The sequence below is a fragment of the Octopus sinensis genome, unplaced genomic scaffold (genome assembly GCF_006345805.1).
Source record: "Octopus sinensis unplaced genomic scaffold, ASM634580v1 Contig17695, whole genome shotgun sequence".
Taxonomy (NCBI): domain Eukaryota; kingdom Metazoa; phylum Mollusca; class Cephalopoda; order Octopoda; family Octopodidae; genus Octopus; species Octopus sinensis.
This window is the reverse complement of record NW_021835243.1, coordinates 20,549-37,584: the sequence shown is the minus strand read 5'-3', so window position 1 is coordinate 37,584 and position 17,036 is coordinate 20,549. Positions and strand designations below refer to the sequence as shown.

At 38.6% G+C, this 17,036-nt stretch overlaps 2 protein-coding genes across 2 annotated transcripts; both read right to left on the bottom strand.

The window, feature by feature from the left end:
- Window positions 1-4,917: 4,917 nt before the first annotated feature.
- On the bottom strand, window positions 4,918-5,997 carry LOC115231182. The gene has a single exon (XM_029801257.1). The coding sequence runs from the start codon at window positions 5,995-5,997 to the stop codon at window positions 4,918-4,920; it is 1,080 nt and encodes a 359-aa protein (XP_029657117.1).
- A 3,270-nt stretch (window positions 5,998-9,267) lies between these two features.
- LOC115231181 lies at window positions 9,268-9,654 on the bottom strand. The gene has a single exon (XM_029801256.1). The coding sequence runs from the start codon at window positions 9,652-9,654 to the stop codon at window positions 9,268-9,270; it is 387 nt and encodes a 128-aa protein (XP_029657116.1).
- Between the last annotated feature and the right edge of the window lie 7,382 nt (window positions 9,655-17,036).

Here is a 17,036-nt window from a genome sequence, read left to right as displayed (position 1 = left end):
CCACATACTGGATCCCGTGTTTTCTGGAGATCTCTCAAGAAAATTCACACAAGGCAAACATGCCCTCTCTCACATGCCACCGGCATCTCGTCCAAAAAATCTTTCCTATCCTTTCGGGATCAAGCTAACATCTTAATTCGTCATTATGCAAAAATTAGTCACCTTCCTACATCAGTTCAACTTAGAGCCTAAACTATTCCTACCCCAAACATCTCTGTTTCATAAGAAAATCTCATATAATTCCAATGTCAATTCTACACACTTTATTAACATCCCAGAATCACTTACCAAGCAGCTTGTTGTTAACTCGCGAAATTCTTACGCCAGAGGTCCGGATGGTCTTGTCATCCACCATCTAAAAAATCTGGGTCCAAATGACTTTCTGGCCCTGACCAATTTAATCGAATACTCGATCAACCATGGTTTGGTTCCTATGCTTTGGAAAAAATCTACCATCATCCCTATTCCAAAACCAAATCGAGATACATCTGACCTTTTCGACCTATCTCTTTGATTTCAGTGGTTTAAAAATAACAGAACGGGTAGTACTGAGCATCATAAAACCTTTCCTCCTATTTGCTGAATCTCAACACGGCTTTCGTTCTTTGGATTCCACTTCCACCCATCTCTCAAGACTGACACATTGCGGATGGGTTTAACAATCATAATCCTCCTCAAAATGCAATTGAACGCCCTTGTTATATGAGGCCATCCACCGCGAGAAATCCTTCCAAATCTTTGTCTGACAGAATGAACCACTTCTGTGGCCCACTGAATCTTGTCGGAACTTGTGACTTGATCGATTACTGCTTGCAAGGTAAGCAGGCCTTCGTGGCCTACTTGGGGAGAAGGGTTGTGAGATAAGGCAAATTCTTTGGCATTGGGCCACTTCATCTACGTTCTCACTGGCTTTTCTTTTCAATTGATTCGTAGGTAGGCCCTCAGGTAACGTTTCACAGAGCTCAGTCGAAACGAACATGCACGCACAACAAGAATTCCATAATATATCACATTTAGGTAAATAAAATGTAAACCCTCCCGTTATCTTTTGCGGGGCTCAGCATCCGCTTATGTTCCGACTTATCGTTCCCTGCTTTTGTCTCGTCCGTCTCCTCGAGCCACACACTCGGACTCAGGCAATGTGTCCCGCACACGTGTCGTTGTGGCTGCACTGTTGACCCTTTCGGTCTGCATCCTTTATCGTGCAGGAGGAGTGCTGGACGTTTTCCGAGGCCTTCCCGATGTTAATAATTCACTCATTAATATATATCGGTCTGAATGTAAAATATATAAATTATTGTTGGGTTGATTTATTGAAATTCCAGTTAAAGTGATAGATAAATGTAATCCAGCACATTCCAAGACAAATTTAATGGTCCCAACGAATTTATTTTTTGATAAAATTCTAACGTATATAAAGTAGGACTATTTCCTTAGATCTTCTATTTGAACTAAATTAAGTGATCTAGGACGGGAACACAGACAACAAATAAGCAAAAATCACTGTCAAAGCTTCTATTTTGAAAAAAAAATCCAAGACCTTTGGTATATCAAAAGAAGGATGTGTTTTCATTCTATACTCATAACTTAAGAGACAGATTTGTCGTTGTAGAGCGGCCAGATGTATGCTAAAAATCCAACAATTGTAGGACATACGAAATTAACATGTTTAATAGAAATTAACAAAATTAGAACTGTATTAGAATTTACAATAATTTATTTATTATATTAATTTTTATTATATTCTATTAAAAATTTAAAAGAGTAAATAAAATATTTACTAGCTTCTTCTTTGTGATAATGTCGAATTTTGATGAGAAAGATTGGAATACAGCATTCGTAAAGAATTATTTTCGGGAACTTAAATTTGACCGTGATCGGTGTGAGTATTGCCACAGGCTGTTGCGGAAAACATCTGCAAGTACATATGTACAAGGTGGACTGGTGCGTGGTCATTATAAATGTCTGGCCGCCGATTGAATTAAGATTAACTTCAATTAATTTAATTGATGGAAACGACCGGAGGGAGACAGCTGGCTCTTCCAGCGAATCTCGGTCGCGGTGCTCCGCGGAAACTGCCACTCGATACGCACTGCGGCGACTTTGAGCTGACTTCCAGGCTCTTTATAAATTCTGGTAAAGAGTAAAATTTTGGTAACTATTTTTTAGTCTGGTCAACTTTTAAAAGTCGCGAAAATTTGCAAACTTCACAATTTCGAATAAATTTTCTGATAATGTCATTCTTGACTGAAATATCTTTGTCGACATTCATATTCAATTTTATTACTCCTCCGTGTGAAAACTCATGTAATGATTTCGCCACAAGCTCCATTTCGGTTTCATCATCGAGGGATATGACTAACTTGGGATCACTAGATTTAAGATAAAGTCTGTAAATTTATTACAAATTTACAGTACCTGTCATTGATAATGGTGAAATTCTCCATTTTCTTTATAAGTCTATATTTTCGGTGCCTTGGAAGATTTTCGGGAGATTTATCATGTAAAGCATTTTTTAAAATTTGATATTCAACGCAATCTTTTACAAAACCCTTGTAAGAAGCCATTGCAACAAAATAATCATTCATGCTAAATATCACGCTAGAAATTAAGGTTTGCCATGATAACATTTATAAATAAAAAACTAATCTAATAGGATAAATACCGATAAAAATCGAATATATAAAATTAAATGTCGGATAATGATCAAGATATTTTCAAGGGCCAAAAATGTTCTCGGCCAAAAAGTTTTACAGTATTGTGGAATCCCAATCGAACAATTTGCAATGATTTTTTCTGCATTTCTGTAAAAATTCCGTATTTTCTCACGAGTTAGATTTGTCATAGAATATTCTAACAGATTTTGTAATAATAGTGCTCGAAATTCCATCAGCGTTCCATTTCCTGCTGCATGAACATATAGTTGAAAGGGTATTTAGTGCAGTCTCCAATATTTTGACCAAAAAAGAAATAAATTACAAATTGTGAATAAAAGAGATTTGAGATTTAAATAGTGAAGATGACATAAAGAAACTAACAAATTCTCATCAGGCACAAGGCAATCATTAAATATTCGATAATATTAAAATGAGGCAATTGTCGGAAAATTTGCCAAATAAACCTTCCCTAGTCTTCCGTTCCTCTCGAGATGATAAATATTCGACTACAGAAATAAATCCATCAACGATCCGGAAATTAGGAGTACGCTATAGGCATTCTTGTTTGTCTAAACACGCTTAGCGTACTCCTAATTTCCTGATCGTTGATGGATTTATTTCTGTTCTGAGTTATTCTGATTGTTAAGAGTTTTTTTAACTGAAATGCAATTGTTTCTCTTTGTTCATCCTTAGTTTTCTCAGATAATGATTTGTGAATAGTTCTAAAATGGCGTTTTATAGAAGATATTCGGCAAGCAATTTGGCCGGAGCACAACACACATAAAGCTTTGTCTCCTAAAAATAAAATATTAACCTGTGTTCAGCAATCCATATTCTTTAATCCATGAATTTTGAAATGTTCTGCCATTTGATTTAGCTTGCTTTGATTTTTTAATAACAGTATGCTTAAGAACTGACATTTAATAATGTAACGTGTAGCGTAATAAACTGTAGGAGGGTTAACCTTATTAAAAATTATTATAATACTATTTAAATAAAACAAAGTGTTAAAATTAAATAAAAGAATTAATATCCTATCATATTTTAATAATTTAAAAAAGAAATTCAAAATGTGCCAGAAAAGAAACCTCGGGGCTACAGGGCCTAAAACACCACCACCGCGCCCTCACAGAAATTGTGCCGGGACAAAGGAGGAGCACCGGGCAAAGTTGAGGACCCTCCTCAGAGAAGCCGGGATCACCTGATTAATTAGTTTTATGTTTTGGACGGTGATCTTGGTTCTAATAATAATAATAATAAAGTGCCAGTGTTTTGCCATCCCTGCCATAGGTCAACACGGGTAACACCATGGCGTTAAACACGCGTAGCCAGGCACTTCTTCGCAGGCGGAAAGCACGCAACGTGCCTAGTCGCTGCATTGCATGCATTTTCGTACGTGCAATGTGATCATCAAACTTACCGGACGGGTTGAACAGCACACCCAAATAAGTCATCCGATCAACTGCAGCGATTCCTGACCCGTTAATGGCATTATTCACATGTCGTAACCAATCAATACAAATGGGATTATTTGTCCAAAATTTTTTATTTTTTTTTATGTTCTGAAAGCAAGAAAGAAATTAAAGATAGCTAAGTTAATTAAAGGCCTCACGAGACACCCGACCAGCCTCGCGAATGGCGAAGCCGTTCCCTCGGATCACAGCAATCGACAGACGTTCCAGGAGCCAAGAATACTCTCTTGGATCGTGACTAGTCCTTGAAATCCGTCGACCGAGCGAGCGAAGGAAGCGGAGTGTCTTGGGACCGAAGATCCCGGAGGACTCCACGGCAATTGGAGTAAAGAGCAGCGAGTTGGAGAGGTGGCCGTACTTGAGAATCTTTCGCTCCTCGGCCTGGCTGGAAGCGTGCCCAGGATTGGCGGCGGACAGAGCGAGATTTCCCAGCGAGAACGTGTCCGAGCAGGTAGAATCCCAAATAAGGGATTTCCCCTGCTCGTAGGGGAAGGTGGACATGCCGTCAGGGCGTTTGCCATCCCCTCTATCCAATCCAACAGGTTCAAGGATTGACGGGATGCCTGCTGAAGCGAGGGCTCTCTGTATGACTGAGTTGAGTTCACTGTGACGGGGGGCACAACCTGCACTCCGCCGGCAAGCGAGGGGATGCAAACCGTACTCGTCAACAGTTCCCCCACAACGGCATTTGTGCGTCTGGCAGATTTTCAGCCCGACACGGAGGGAGATTGCAATTCTTAGGCATTCCTTGTCCAACAGGTTCCCGATGGAAGGGAGAGGGAGAGCCTTTAACCAGACACCGCTGCCTTCACAGCGACCTGCACGGAGGCAAGCGACACGGTGTTGATTGGAGACAGGAAGCAGGCCTTCGAAGATTGCCTGACAAGAGATTTCGTCCCATTGACGCTGTACAGATTGAGAGTTGGGCAGCTTCGAACCAAACCGAGCCTCCCACCGACCACGGGCTGCAGAGTAAACTTCGGACAATTTCCGTTCGGGGAGGTTTCTAAGAACGATGTCTGAGAGAGTACGAGAAGCGTGATGAGCGGATAGGAATGCGGGAGGGCAAGATCGGAATAGGATCTCAAGCCAAGGCCGCCCCAGCGCACAGGCAGGGATGCCTGAGTCCAGCCTGGATCGTCGAAAGCCAGATTGCAAAGAGAGCTCGTACCGAGGCTGAGGATATTGTCAAGGTCGGAAAGAAGGTCGCCTCTTTGAAAGCAGGGTGCACATCTTAGGGTGTAAAGGATCTTAGGGACGGAAAAGTGGTTTCGGAGGAGGAAAAAAGCCACATGAGGCTCGATGACTTTAAGCTTGTCGATCATTTTGGATAAGTGTGAAATTTTTCCAGCGAGTGAGCATTCGAGGGCAGAAGGCCCCATGGGGGCACCGAGGATCGTAAGATTTGATTTGTCCGTAATCCGGACGTCTGAGAGAATGCCTCGGCACGTGGAAATTGAAGCAGTGAAGTCACTCGGATTTAAGGCAATGTTCACGATTTTGGATTTATCGGCGTTTATAGATAGGCCGATGTCCGAGAGGGAAGGGAGGATAACACGAAGGTCGTCAAAAACAGCATCGGGGGGACCGGAAATGGTTGCGTCATCCAGATACCATATGTTAACTGGGGATCGAACAAAGTGAGCGATACTGTTAACGCCCAAGGCAAAAAGGACAGGACCCAGGGGATCTCCCTGCTGGACCCCGGTGGCCGAATAAATAGGTATATCGTTGAACATAAGGATACTTGAGCAAGCATAAGAGAGATGCACAAGGGGATAGGCGAAAGGGACTAATTCACGACAGCACTCCAGAAGGTGGTCCCGCCTGATGGAATTGAATGCGTTGGAAACGTCCAATTTGACCATAATAAACTCCTCAATGATTCAGTTAAGTCACGAATTGAGTGGACAGCAGCTTCGCAGCCGTTAGGAACGCCGACCCCGAGTTGGACAGGCAGAAACTTCGAGGACAAGCAGGGAACAATGGCTCGACACAGAAGTTTAGCGGAGAGCCTCCGGAAAATATTGCCCACGGCGATGGGCCTCACGCCGTTGTCCTTTTTCCCGAGGGCAGTAAGGTTGGCGGAAAAGAAAATATAACGAGCAAAATCGGGGAGGGAACCGGAGATGAAGCGGCAAAAATATGCTTAATCAATTTAAAGAGCTGTAGCAATTGACTGGCCGTGTGATATTTGGTGACTATTCTTTCGATGTCTATCACGAACACAAAAATTTGGCTGACGCTGTCAGTATACTTTCCGAGCGGTCTTTGATCTATCGCTGACTACAGATCACCAGCAGTTAATAAGAGAGCTTTTCTTAGGATAATCTAATTAGCTTAATTTGTAAATCAGTGATGCAATATTCACTAAATCAGAAACATAAGAATTCAATCAAGATGGACGTTTGTTAAAAACTTAAATCTATATAAAAACAAAGAGAACATAGACAAAATTAAAATTCAGTTTCTACAGGGCTATTTCAATAAATGTGGCTCTTTCAATCAAATTTTTTTGGCGTTCGAAAGTAGCGTCCGACGAACAGTTCACAAAGGACACGATGGCATTGCTCAACTTCAAATCCTCCACAAACGGTACTCTTTCTTAACCACATGAGACATCCTCGCTGTCGGGAGTATCCAAGGCGTGCTTAGATTATACTCTCCAAACATGATAGCGATAGGGCCGAAGCAAATCTCGAACTCTTTATAAAGCGGTTGATTTTGCAATTGTTGAGCGGGACTTTCACTCAGTCATTTGTTTTATGTTTATTTTGGACAGGAACGATGACCAGACGTGTCTGGCCGTCCTAGAGCCTCAAAGACTGCTGTTTATATCTGCACCTCCAAAATTGAGAGATTTAATGAGATTAAAATAGCCAAAAATTACACTTTTGTGGTCGAGTTTAGTGGAGATTGGACAGACCTGCAGTCCACACTGGCAGTCGACTTGTTTTTCTTTTTCAAAGTTGACCAAAGTATTAATTGTGCATCTATTTGCTGGTCAAATGCACATTTTAAAAAGATTTCATTTGCCTCTGCACATGATGCGTTTTGACATCCCCGACATGTTCGAAGGATATCTCAAAGTCACTTTCAAATCAGCCAAAATACTTGATTTGGGTGGCTTCATAAAAAATATTCCAAATAATCAAATAAAGATCACCGCATCGAGGATACACTCCTTTAAACCACGCTGAGATTCCCAAGTGGACAGACAGTCTCCATCTCATGGAGTATTTCTGTTATGTCGATGAATTAGGCCAACATTCGTGCTCTATTCAGGCCAATGATTACCGAAAACTGTGGTTGGTCTTGGAGGCACTGCTGACCTCATTAAAGGACGACTAATTCCAACTAACTCACAGCGGGGATATCCCTACAGGTGATATTTTCCATTTGATTACACAACACAATAAAGTATGACGTTATAATTGTCACAAGTTTTGTGCACAATTGAGGAAATTACAATTTGAGGTTACAATCAGATAATTTAGTTAGTATTATGTTTATGATATCTATGTAGCCTGGCGGATTGCCAAACTGTTTCCCCGGATAATGGCAATCGAGAACCGAAATTACGACAAGAAATGAGCGACTACTGCCAACAGATGCGTTCAGTAGAAAAGTGTTTGCTGTCCAAAGTACGTGACCCAGTCACTTGGCCACTACGAGTGGGTGTGTGTGAGGACCTAACCAACAAACTGAATTATTGCCCCACAAATGTTGTTGATTGCTTGTACTGATCAAGTCAATTCAAACAAGCGTGAACGAACTCAGGATCAGTACGGTTGGTCTTTCTTCTTGTACTTCTCTAATTAATCTGATCAAACAGCAATTTGCTGAAATCATTACTTAGGCTTTTAAATAATGTCACTTGGTTAGGTTAAAGGTCATTTATAAAACGCCTCAGACCTGGATTAATACACTCGGATTTCGAGCACTAAGTGTTCCAAAAGCTGAGGTTTTGTCCAAAAATTGAAACAGATTTATTACTCCGAAAAGTTATAAAAATCATTATTTATAGATAATAATTATCAGTTTTATTTCCATAGCCATAGATTTTATTCAAACGACTGAATAAACTGTCTGAAGCAAAAAAATTCTCCATTTATCCCACAGGATACATGATTTCGATGTTATTATGAGGTAAATTAATTTTATTAATAAGTCACAAAAAATCTCCGGGTGATATCGCAGGCCTTACATTGACTTTTCCAAAATGGAAAAGAGTGTTCCAGTTCCGTGATTGAGACCCAGAATAGAACAAACGCCATTGAATCAAGGCTCCTCTGATAATGTCGTGGGGAATAACAAAGTAATCTACCCACAATCAGTTTGCAAAAGAGAGGATCAAGTTTCTTATAGTCGATAGCTTTCTCGCATCGAGGAAAAGAAGGCCTGCTTACTTAAAGACACAGAAGGAGGCAAATCGTGATCTGTCGGATTTGTCATCAACGAAAGATCCGGCGTATGTCAAAGGGACAGCACAAAGCCAATCGCCAGAATAGGTCAGTAAGCAGTGATCAAGGCTGATAGACCAAGTTAATTCGAACCTAGATTTTTTAGTTTTTATTTTAAAAGTTTTCTGATTAAGTTACATAATCAATGATTAAACTTTAACTATATATTTTCTATAAATATTATTTTTTAAATAATTAAAAAGTATAAATATTGAATCATTATTTTCATCAGCGTGTTCTATTTTCGACAGTTGATGTGGTTACTTTTTAATTACGAAAAAAAAGAATTCGGTTGATTATTATTTGTTATTCAACATTTTTTTAAATAATATTTTGCATTTAATTGAAGATTAAATATTTGGTACATGTAGAATATCTTGATAAAAGTTATTTTACAAGTTAATGTGTCCATTTTTTTATAATTTAATTTCAATTGAATGCATCTTTTTAACTGATATCTTTTCCTTTCTATTATATACATTGATTTTTATTGATATTTTATAATTTATCGACTTTATTTTCTTTTGTTTTATTTTTATCAAAATTTGATTCAATTGCTCTAAATTTTACAGTGAAAAATCTTAATTTTTAATTTCCGATTAATTTTATTTCAACTTCAACTTTTCATCAATATGTCAATTCTATTTTAAATTATCCAATTAAAAATCCAGATCTTCAGTGATTTCTCTTTCGCTTGGAAGAAGAGTTTTCCATAAACTTCCTTTCATTTTCTATTTCTGCGTCAATGATTTTATTCAACTGAGTGTCCTCACGACATGCCAGCTCCGCAAGTTGATTGGATAACTTGTCCATATGACTTTTAAAGAACTTTGAGATAACTCCATCCCGTGTCAAGACAATTGGAATAATCTTCACTTTTGCTTCATCGAGAACCAACAGTTCGTTTGCAAGCAGGTCGTATTTGTGAAATTTCTCAACTTCAACTTGATTTAAACGGTCTTGCGAGGTAACTCCCACTTCGATGAAATTTTCCTTTAATTGCGAAGTCAGTGAACCGCGCTGCTTCGAATTAGGTTCCCTGAAGGGTGTGCCAATTGCCATGGAACAAAGCAAAATAATATCAGCAATCGGCAGGCTGGTCAGAATCGAGGGCGTTTACAGTGGTCTTCGTGAGCGAGTCGGCGACGGCAATCCGAGCTGCTTTCGAAATTTTTATGCATATCTTCCGTGCGCGGCGCAGACCGGCAACAGAGGATAACAAATCTTCGAAGGGGATGTCACAAACAACCGGACGAGACGGAAGTGGGGGATTTTGAAGGGGTACTGGTTTTAGGGGACAAGCACTGAGACACGTTGGACATTTCCAGATTGCGAGGGCTGCAGATGATAACTTTGTTAAGCCGGCACAAGATAGGTGCACATCTCTCTGACAGTCAAAGCACTTTCTCGCCTTCTTGCGAGTGTTATTTGTTGAGCAGATTAAGCATTCGAATGTTTGAAACGATTGAATACGAGATGGGATCATAGATAGATGAGAATACAAGAATTCAAGAATATAACAATGAGTACAAGAATATAAGATAGAATACAAGGATATCAGAAAGAACAATATACAATATAAGAATGAACAGCAATATAAGAAATAGCAACAAGAGCAACTACAACAACGCGCACGAGGATTATGGATTTCTCTTTTCCTTTTGTCATAAACGAAAATATCAGGTTTATTGAATTGGACTTTCGTTTCAGTCATAATTGACGTGTCAACTCTGATTTCGACATTTTGGGTCGACATTGTTGACACACCCGAATGTCCTTTCAATTTCCTGCTTCGTTTAATTCCATACATTCGACACAAGTGAAGATGAATACTCTTCGTTGTGTCACTGTTTAGCATCCTACCACACTGCGTGGCCAGATGGTCAACAGTCTGCCTGCTTTTTGCAATGGACGCAGAGTGATCCCGTGTATGCAAAGAACAAATTCCTATCTTGCAAAAGACAGTACAATGCTTCGCTTTGTGGACCATTGTTCCCTTTCGATAGCCATTGCGAAGAAGTAGATCTGTCGACATCTGATTCCTCCATACATTTGAACATCACCGAGTGTAGTGATTTACAGTTGATTCGGTTAAGCAAGAGTTTCCTTTGTGCGTCCTTCAGTAACTCAATGGTCAGATTTTCCCGGCCGACAACTGCATATTTGGAGGCAAGAAACAGTCCTGTTAATTCACAGTCGCTTTGGATAACTAAGTGAGCAAAAAGTCAGACAAGTGGAAGCATTATAATTCATATTTTATATTTCAAACCGAGGTCCGACTGTAGCGATTTGATCGTTTGCTTATTTTAAAGTTTGAAATTATTCAATCGGCCTTGACATTTTATCCAGGTGCTTGCGTTTTAAATGATCCTATAATCGTGATGGCTTCATCGCCTCATTTGAGAAAGAATATTGACAAATAAGATAATAAGGCCGTTTTGTATCTTCAGTACTTTGAATAAACCCATATTTTAAATATTCGTTTTGATAATGACGACCTTTCTTATTTGAGCCAGAAGACATCTTAGGTATCAAACAAAAATGTAAAAACAGCGCGCTATTTTGAATATAAAATTTAAGGATAAACAATATAAAAGAAATATTAATAAATCTGAAACAAAAGGAAATTTTCTTTTTGAATCAAATTATTCAAGTCCATCGTCGCATATCTTAGTAATGAATGAATGAATGAATGAATTTTTATTAACGGAAAAGCCGAAAAAAGAGGGAGAAAGTTAATGAGACAACGTATGCCTCTTCTTCGTTGTTTCCCTCTTTTTTTTTTTTTTTTTTTAATATTTAATTCGAGAAGAAAAGGCTCTCTCAAGAACACTTCCAACCGTTTCCGTCGCGTCTTCCATCACTTGAGGGATGGGTTGGTCCAACTGGAGTCCATTTGCCAATTTGATGGCATATCGCCTCGTCTTTTCGAGCTTAGCGATAATGCCATCCCTTTCAGCAGTAGGATACCATCCCTCGAACCCGTAGGTAAGCAATGGTTCGACGCACGTTTTATAAACATATAAAAACGTTTCCGGGGAAAGGTGGAAGTGAATTATGCTCCTGAGAATTTGAGCGCATTTCCTTCTCCTCGAGTCGATGTATCTGAAGTAAGAACCCTTGGATCCAACTTCAACCCCAAGGTATTTCAGGTTCTCCGTTACTGTAAACCCATAGAGGTTTCTCGGCGGTTTTCGTTTTGCTCCCTGTTTTGCAATCCAAGTGGCGGTGCACTTTTCTTTTGCAAGCGTCAGTCCTTTTGATATGCACCATTCTTCCACTCTTGTCACGTATCCTTTTAACTTCCTCCACGAGATGTCTTTTCTCCACGAAGGATCCGTTATTAATATGTCGTCCGCGTAGATCATGAGACGACTGGTAGGATCTTTCGGTTTTGGAATATCAGCAACGTAAATATTAAAAAGCAGGGGGCTCAAGACCGAGCCTTGAGGTACCCCTCTTTTGAGATCGACAGATTCCGACAAACGGTTTCCGCATCGTATGTATGACCTTCTCATTGATAAATAGCTCTTCAGCCAATTGACCGTTTTAGACCCGGGTTTGCTCTTGGCGACACTTTCCAAGAGGCCCAGGTGCCATACGCTGTCAAAAGCTTTTGAGACATCGAGGCAGATAGCAATAGTCGCTGTATTATTAGCAAGACTAAGCGAGATGACTTTCTCGAGTTCTCCGAAACAATCACCACAGGATCTTTTTCGTCGGAATCCCCACTGCTCTACTGCAAGTGCACCTGATTCCTCTACGAAGTTCGAAAGTCTTGTGAAGACAATCCGTTCCATAATTTTAGAGACGGAGCATATTAGGCTTATCGGCCATATCTTAGTAATCATGTTCTTCTTAAGAGGAGATTCTTTCGACTTAAACAATGTCAGGTATGTTGTTTTAGGGAAATTTAACCATCCAATCATCACAGCAACGTATTTTTGGAATCTGTGTGATTAGATGTCATGACGGTGTCAGTTTTCAAACCTAATCGGAGCTTTTGGCACAGGCAGCCCCTGGGAATTAAACCCAGGACCAATTAGATTAATATCAGATATTAGATTACCCAGCTATTTGCCTCTGGCATAGGTTTCTAATCAATAATAGTTTCAAAAATAAAGAATTATTAAATACAAGTTTATCCCTGACCTTAATCCGTATAATAACACGTTATACACAACCTCAATGTCATTTTGGTCGAATTTCCATTTTTGCTTGTTTTTCATTTTTTCTGCTGCTTTCGTTATTTTATCGTATTTTGATAACAAATTGTTCGTAGTATTTTCATTATCAGTTACTTTATTTCCAACAATTTTTTTAAATCAGAAACAATATTAGATGCAAGTAGCTAAGAGAATAGTTGCAATCCTCCAAAAATTGAATTTCTCCCTCAGCATCTTCTCTAATAACTGGTTAAAGAGCTTCCATTTTTACATCAATTGGTGCATTAATGCTCTTGATTCCCATAATGATATTGAAAGGAATATGCTTTGTTGTTACGTTGGCCACGTGCCGAATTGCTTTCCATACTTCTGCTGTTGAACGATTTCGGTTCACGGCTGTAAGGATCCGATTTCATTTCAAACAAATGTATCTGTATTCACTAGTCTTCAATTCCTTGTTCAATGGTTGGATTTATTTCCTTGGTCAGGTCGGCAGCATGAGGTTGGCGATTGGATATAGCCATTGCTCTTGCTTCCAAAATAGTCTTCGTAAAGAAGCCGATGACTTTGTTGAGAAAGCTAAAGTTGTTCAGATTGCAATTCTTTAATTTAGAATTCAAGATCTCCTGGAACCATGACCAGTTTGCCGCATTATAATTGTATGGAACAGGAATTTTCTTGGTGAAAGCTTCCCTTTTTCATTTTCACCGCGGAGCTTCTCGACTATTCTCTTAGCTATTTGCATCTGATTTTGTGGTTGCTTCTCGTTTCATAGAGGACTGACCAGTTCATAGTCAATGAAGGGATTAAGAGCATAGGGTTACATCAGGTGATATAGTCTTATCAGTCACGTTGAGTGGAGTCCTTGTGTTCCTCGATAGATTGTTCAGAATTGTTAAAAAGTCAATTGCGAAAGCAAAATTTTTCCTCTCTATCCGCCGACTGTGTGTTTCCCATCCAGGTCGCTGCATAAGATAATTAAAACCAAGTGCCAAGTGCGCAAATTTATATAAAAAACAAAGTTAGATGCAGGCTAGGATAAGTAGCTAAAAGAGAAGTCGAAGGCTTGAAGGTTCGCTCAACGACACCGACTTGTGTATTGAATGACAGTTTCTGTGGAGCTCAGCAACCAAGATTCGCTAAAAGAGTCAGCTTCTCTCCCTTCCGTCGTTTGTTTTCAAGGAGATTCTCCTATCAATGTCAGTGAGGAGTTGTGTCGCGGTTTTGTCGACGATTCCTGAGGTTTCGAAGACAAGGGTTAGAATACACAGGTATTTTGTCCTCTTCGATCTGAGTACTGGCGGAGGACAAGTTGCTCCAAGTCTTGGGTAGCATCGTCGCCAAAAAAAGTCATAGGGACCTGCCTTCCAAAAAAGGAAAGGTCTTTATCCTGTCGGGACGCCTGCCGTCGTTCCAAAAAGGCCGACTGCTTTTGGAGTGGATTGACTCTTAGGCCTAAAGTAAGTAAACTAGATTCAAAAAATGCAATTCTCACATTCATTTTATAAAAAAATTTTATTGCCTTATTCTTACTACAGAAATGTAAAGTATAATAAATCAACACCCATCGCTAATAATTTAATTTCGATCAAATATATTTTACCAGTTTAGAATGGCGAATAGCCAATTTGTTTCTTTTCGGGCTCGTGATTGAGATTATCTGGAACAGTCGTACGGTCATTCTCCTCTCAAATGTGCGTTTGGAAGTAATGTTTTCGACCTCCTTCAAAAATACCTCTGCTTTCTCACCAGTGACAGCTCTTTTCTCAAACCCAAGTTGGATGATTTCCACATTGTTCAAGAGAGGGACGTACTTCTATTCCTTTTCAACTGACATATCTCCCAGTCGCTGACGAAAGCAAAGGCATTTTGATAAAGAGTCTAAGCATGACACATTTCAAACAAAAGATTTCCCTTCACGGAAAAGTAACAAGTCATTCTGTTTGGGCGTTGAAATTACATTATTTGGAATGGTTTATAAACAAAATAGGTTTAATAGGAATGCTTCTTTAATCGTGGTTTGCTGAAAATTTATTTTTCAATGTATTTTGTCTTCAAAACAAAAATTAGACTCAAATCGGCAAGGGTTTAGAAATATAAATCGACTAAATTTAACACAAAATAAATTTTTTGAATAGATCCAAAACAAAAAACGGGTGAAGTAAAGCCCTGAAATTTCTACATACCATTCATTTATTTAGTACTTTCCTTGTCAATTCGTGACGATAAAAATAAATTTTCTCTAATAATATCTTCCACAACTAAACGAGATCATCCGCGGGTGTTTCCGAACTGTTGGATTTCACTCTTAATTATAATCTGCAGCGATCTTTGATAAAGATGGCAGAATATTTGTTGAGTTGAGCACTTTTCTTATTCAAGGAAAAATGTTCATTTCGAGACTTCAATTATTCTTTCAAAAAATGAAATAGGAAATTCCAGAATGAGAGTAACCTTGTATTATTAATTTTAGCAATCAGGTAAGATTAAGAACACTTCCAGGAGAGTATTCCCAGAAAGCCCGCAAAGCACATGTAAAGCAACGTTGAGGCTTCTCGCATTAAATCGAACCCGAAACTTTCCCAGATGACCACGTGCTATCCTGTCCCGAATTTTTTGTCCAATGTTTCTTTGACAAATCAACATCATTAATAATATATGCTTGCTTCATTATTTGTCAAGAAATTCTCACAGGCCGTGACGCTTAGTTCCATCACTTCAGTCCTCAGTTCTTCATTTATGTCCATTCAGTAGTGTCATTTGTCTGTGCGATTACCAAAACGACGACATTATAAGACATCTCCCTTACTTCCACACATTTCATAAGGAATGTCTTGCTTGCTGGTTAGCAAATTCGTCTCCTGTCCGATTTACCTAAGAAGTATTGACGCATTGATACTCGAGTCTTTTCTAAAACAAAAATGATTATTCCTCTTTTTGAAAATATTTATTTAATATTTTTGTTAAGGAAGGCTATCAATTTTAATATTCTCTTTGAAATCTGAGTATCAATTAAGGAGATTTCGGTATTTATAAAACAAAATTTGTTAATACGAAAATAATATTAAAAATGAGCATTTTTATTTTTTCATTCATTTTTATGCTATTTTTTTCTCTTGATGCCTAATTTTAATTTAGGGGAATGCATTCTATTTCGCTTTTTTGTCTGATCAGAAAAGCAGGTATTTTCGGATGTTAAAAAACACACATGTGGCCACAATTTCTGGTTTTAAGTATAAATTAGATGATATTTGAATATAAAGCTTATTAAGAGGTGTCAATAAAGAGCTTTCCTTGTTTTCAATTCCAATAAAACCGACAATTTCTGTTCCAAAGAGCTAAGTCTTAAAGACATATGATAGATTTAGATAATATTATTCTAAATATCTATTTTAATGCAGACATAGAGACAACTCACTCTTTGGAAGCATCTGTCTGACCACCCTAGTTGACTTGGGGCGTACTTCTTGTCGGTCCTCTAAGAAATGATTGAGAATGTTCTTTCTGATTACAATAAACAGCCGATGGGTGGTACAGCAATGACTCCCTTACATGTCATCACGGAATTAAAAGCTTTTACGACATCCAAAACTAAATCAGATCATCCACCGGTCTCTCCGTAATTCTGGATTCCACACTTAACTGGAATCCGCAGTAGACGGGAGAAGAGCACACAGAATGACGACCTTTCCCTTCCAAAGGGGAATATGTTTGGTTTTAGCGTCACGCGTTTGAATTATAAGTTATATCAGCAATTATGATTCCCCAGTGGCTGCACCTGCTGATAGCAAACGAGTTACCTGATGATCTGGTTGTGTCATTCTTAAAGGCCAGGGGTCTTTCAGTTTGAAATATTATAATTTTTGTATATAAGATTGATTTAAACTATACTATATAGATTTCAAGTCCTAATCGAAACTTCAGGCGTGGGATCTCAACACGGCCTTCCTCATTGATTTTAGAAATGAACTACTAATAGTATAAGTGAGCCACGTAAATCATCGTGGCTTTGGGAAAGAATTGTATCGCCATCCTCCACTGAAACAGTCAAGTAATTTTTTCGCATAAAAATGACTTTTCTTATTTATATTTTATAATTAAAAACCGATTTTTCAATTAAATTACAGTAGAAATTGGTTAATTGCATAAATTTATGTGTAAAATTATACTTTACATGCAAAATATATCGGTTAATTGCATAAATTTATGTTTAAAACCATAATTTATATACTTTACATTCAAAATATATCGGTTAATTGCATAAATCGGTTTATTGCA